Raw genomic sequence first — 4,706 nt, forward strand, 5'->3', positions numbered from 1 at the left:
AATCCCTGTATCTCAGAGCCCTGGAGCTCCAAGGCTGTGCACACATCATCCTTTATCTCTGTCCCACTTGGTCCATCTAAACATGCCCTATTGTTCTCCCATCTGCACCTTTTCTCCACTTCCCTCTCCCTCCCTGTATATTGTCCCCCTCCCCATCAAGCAAGCTCTCCTGAGCCCAATCCTGGCCCTGTGCTCCACCTTCTGCCCTTCCCCCCCACCCCCCACCCATTTTCCAGCAACCAACTAAACCTTCTCCCTACCCCCCTTTAGTATAATTTCTTTTTTCCTAAGTTCTTTTTTAAAGCCCTTGGTTATTTTTTAACTTTTGGCACTTGGATAATCTAAGCTTTTATGAACACAAATTTATGGGATAAAGACCAATTCAATTAATTTTCAGCTTACTTGCATTAGCATTGTTTAGGGTGCCTCACCCAGTATTTATACATTGGTAGGTAATTAATATAAATTTATACTTGTGCCATAAGGGTAAAGTTTTAATAACTTCACAATAGCCACATCTATTATATTTCTCAAGAGAAACAAGTGAGGGTGGGAGAGGAGATGGCTGAGGAGAGAGGGTGTGGGGGGAAAAAATGGTGGAAGAGGAGAAAAGCAGAAATGAGTGAGAAGCAGAAAGGGAAAGAAGCGAGTGGAGCACAGAAGCTCTGAAGTCGACAGCTGGGTCCTCGCTGGCACTTACTTAGGATGCTTGAAGGCCATTAGGCATCTCTCATACTTTCCCACCATGCTCCAGGCCATGACCAGGCCATCAGCACTTCCTGAGAGAAGGTGCCACTGATCAAAGCACAGGCACTTCACTGCTCCGTCGTGGCCACTGAGAGTCTACAAAGAAGAATGCACGGGTTTCAGTCCACTTTCTCCGAAGCTGGAGACTTCTGTAGATGCCCCACAAATCCACACTCTAGTGATCCATGCCTGCCACTTCCCCGAGCTGAATTCACTTTGGCTCACAGACCAGCGGAGTCCAAGGCTCCTCATCAGAGATCTCTCTCCAGTTAAAGAGGAATGGGTCTCTGACCTGGGCAGGCCTCATCTTCCTGAAGCACCAGATAAGGTCAGAAATGACCACCTGCAAATAGTGCAGAGAGTAAACTGTGCTTCCCCAGTCCCTTGTCAGGAATTGGAACGGCACCTGGGGTGTCCTTGTATCAGTGGCAACTGCTGGTTAGTTAGACCACAGTGACAAGATTGGTAGGAAAAGTCCAGAACCTAAGTCAGCAGCTTTCTCAGTGAGAGCCGGTGTTCCTGGCACAAATGCTATCTCAATACTACCTGCAAGGACCAGAGAGTGCAAACGCAACAAGATTATATCATTTGTGTGTGTGTGTGTGAACATTTCATCACATTCTAGACAGCCAGTACACTCTTCTCATCAGAGTAAGGAGAGAAAAGCAAGGCTTTGTCCATCCACAGGCTCCATTCTAGAACCAGAGTGGAATATTCAAGAGGAGAAAAAGAGATTTGACCTCTGCTGCTCTTTAAAATGGAGCCGTGGTGATGCCATAGGTTAGACATTGAAAGGTTGCCAGTTCAAACCCACCAGCTGCTTCATGGGAGAAAAAAAGAGATGTCTGATTCTGTAAAGATTTATAGTTTCAGTTGCTGTTAAGTCAGAATCAACTTGATGGCAGTGTGTTTGGGTTTGACCCCAGGACCACACATTGTACCCAGACAGCATCTTTGCTCTACCAGTCCTATGACAACATGGCTCATGACGTGGGTTGGGTGGGTGATGATTGCCTGACCCTCCACAAGCCTTTGGCAGTCTTCTACTTCAGTTCTCACATCTGCTCCTTCTGGTTCCTGTAACTCCGTAACTAGTTTCTATGGGATGACCTGAGGAGTCCCATGGGAGAGATCAGCAGTCTCCTGAAGCCAGCCCTCTCACCTTTACCAGTTGGGCAGTGGCAACGTGCCACACCTTGACCATCCCTCGCTCACAGCTGCTCACGATGTAGGTGTCATTGATCCTGGTGGCAAAGATGGGGTCTTTGTGTTTGACTGTCTTCAGGCACTTCCCTGTGTCTATATCCCACACTGAAGAGAAGAGAGAGGAAGGGAAGAAGTGGAGAATGGGGACAATTACAACCGAGTCGGCTCCCCATCCCGGAAACCAAGACTAGCAAAGCCTATCCAGGCAGATCCCAACAGGCTTTCCCCTGGGTGGGCTTCCTCAATAGCTCATCCACCTGCAGCACAGAGCTCCTGACCAGAGAGAGCCAGCAGGGCACAAGACCTGGCTCTAACCCTGACTCAGCAATGGCCTGAACAGCTGTTTCTAATAACTCTTTTCCTCAAGCCTGAAAGAAGGAGTCCCTGAATAGAGCAAATGGTTAAGTGTTCAGCTGCCAACTGAAAGGTTGCAGGTTCAAGTTCTCCCAGAGGTACCTTGGAAGAAAGGCCTGGTGATTCTGTTTACAAAACATCAACCACAGACAACCCCATGAAGCACAGTTCTACTCTGACACACATAGAGTCGCCACGAGTCAAAGCCAATTTCATGGAAACTAGTTGACTTTTTTTTAAAAAAGGGAGATAAATGTGGAATAAAACTTCAAATTCTTAAAAGACTCCAAACTTACTGGACGTTTTGGGGCAGGAGGAGACCCTGAGATAGGTATTGAGTTGCTCCTTTGTACTGAAACTATCCCTTGAAATCACCTTTGAATCAAACAGCAAATTAATAAAAGAATAAAGTATTGCGTTAAAAAAAAAACAAAAACTTTATGACCAAAATTTCAACAACTATTTTAAAGCATAAATGAGAAAGTTGGGGGGCTGCTTTTGGATGGGAAAGGACGTGAAACAACTAAAACAGAAAAATTATAATGTTGTGGCAATATGACGACTGTAACCGATATCACTGACCATTATGTCTAGAAACTATGGAGCAGGACTGGGTTTTGCTGTCTAGATTTTCACCAAAAATCAAATGAAATGATAAAATAAAATTTTTAAATATTAAAATCTTGATTACAGAGACCTTTGGCACTCCCTTAAATTTTCTGCCCTAGGCAAGGACCTAAAGGCTTCATTTTAGTCCCAAGCTGCTGATGGCCCAGAGGATTCTCCCAGCAGACTTGAGGGCCTTGTCTGCCTTTCCATCACCAAACCTCACCCAGGTAGTTTTGATCCTTTCTGCTCCACTCCTTAAAGCATTTGCAGCAATTCGATATTCATTCACGTCAAAGAGAGAGAAGATGTAAGAAATCACATTTCTAAAGCAGGTCTGTGTGTTTGAGTGTGTAACACCACTTCACTATACCTCTCCCACATCTTTCTCTTCCACTTTTCCCTGACATACAGTGGCTTCAATCTCTTGCTTATCTTATCTTCTCTCATACACACACACAAGAGGGCTTCAAAAAGTTCATGGAAAAGTGGCATTCAAAGATAATGGAATTTGTCCACAAATTTTTTGAAGCCCTCTGGTATACTTTTTAAAGTGTGCAATTCAATGGTATTAATTACGTTTGCTCTACTGTGCAAGTTGTTGTCTCTGAATCATGGCAAATCCATGTGTTTCAGAGTAGCACTGTGCTCAATAGGTTTTCAATGGCTGGTTTTTTAAAAGTGGATCACTCAACTTTTCTTCTGAGGGGCCTCTGGGTGGACTTAAACCATCAACCCTTTGGTTAGCAGCAAGCTTGTTAAGTATTTGGACCACCCAGGGACTTCAGGTACAATTCTTGGTCAGTGACCGTCATGAACAATCACCTCGTCTGTCAGGGGAGGCTTGCATGTTGCTCTAAGTCTGAAGAGATTTCAGTGGAGCTTCTAGACTGAAACAGACTAAGAAGAAAGGTCTAGCAATCTGCTGAAAATCAGTCAATGAAAACCTTACAAATATCAATGCAACATGTAACCTGCAACAGATCAGATGAATGCGGTGTTTTGTTCAGTTTTGCACGGAATCGCCATGATTTGAGGCCAACTCAATGGCAGCTGACAACTAAGTCATAACCACTATCCATCTCCAAATGTTCTCATCACCTTTAAAGAAACTCAGGGCCTCTTCAACAGTGACTACCTCTTCCCCTTTCCAACCTGCCTCTGATAACCAATAATGCACTTCAGTCTCTATTCAATGGTCTACTTAGACTGTTTTCACTCTTTCCACCTGCAGTTCTAGGGAGATGTCGTCCACACATGTGGCTTCCATCATTCATTTGAATTGAAAACTACCAAGGTCAACCTGTCTGGAGCCCCAGGCAGGTATCTCCATTCCTATATATGTCTGCTGGAAATCCTCCCTTGGATGCTCTCTGGAATCTTGTATTCATGTACCAGTTTTCTATGCCTACTGAAACACATTACTATAAATTTAGTGGATTATAACAACACACATTTATTATCCTACAGAAGTCTGACATGGATCTCAGAGGGCTCAAATCAAAGTGTCAGCAAGAGTGTGTGCCTTTCTGAAGGTCTTAAAGGAAACTTTATTTCCTAGTCCTTTCTAGTATCTAGAGGTCACCTACATTCCTGGGCTCATGGCCCCCTTTCTCCAGCTCCACAGTCAGCAACATTCTTGCATTGTCACATCTCCTTTTGATCACAGCCAGAAAAGTTTCTCTGTTTTGTTTGGAATGTTTTATTGTGAATTATATGATAGTTTACATGGGAGAACTTTAGTTTTACATTCATTCCATCTTATATCATCTCACTGCCATGGTTCCAATCCC

At 44.1% G+C, this 4,706-nt stretch overlaps 1 protein-coding gene across 1 annotated transcript in view; it reads right to left on the reverse strand.

The window, feature by feature from the left end:
- Positions 1–4,706, reverse strand: part of LOC102818493 (F-box/WD repeat-containing protein 10-like) — an 81,466-nt gene that overhangs the window by 35,388 nt on the left and 41,372 nt on the right. The window contains exons 4-6 of the mRNA XM_006877275.1: positions 2,171–2,226; positions 1,910–2,058; positions 701–843 (exon numbers count right to left, since the gene is read on the reverse strand). Of these exons, the coding sequence (XP_006877337.1) occupies positions 701–843; positions 1,910–2,058; positions 2,171–2,226 (348 nt within the window). The remainder of the gene's footprint in view (positions 1–700; positions 844–1,909; positions 2,059–2,170; positions 2,227–4,706) is intronic.

The sequence above is a fragment of the Chrysochloris asiatica genome, unplaced genomic scaffold (assembly GCF_000296735.1).
Source record: "Chrysochloris asiatica unplaced genomic scaffold, ChrAsi1.0 scaffold00452, whole genome shotgun sequence".
Lineage (NCBI taxonomy): Eukaryota > Metazoa > Chordata > Mammalia > Afrosoricida > Chrysochloridae > Chrysochloris > Chrysochloris asiatica.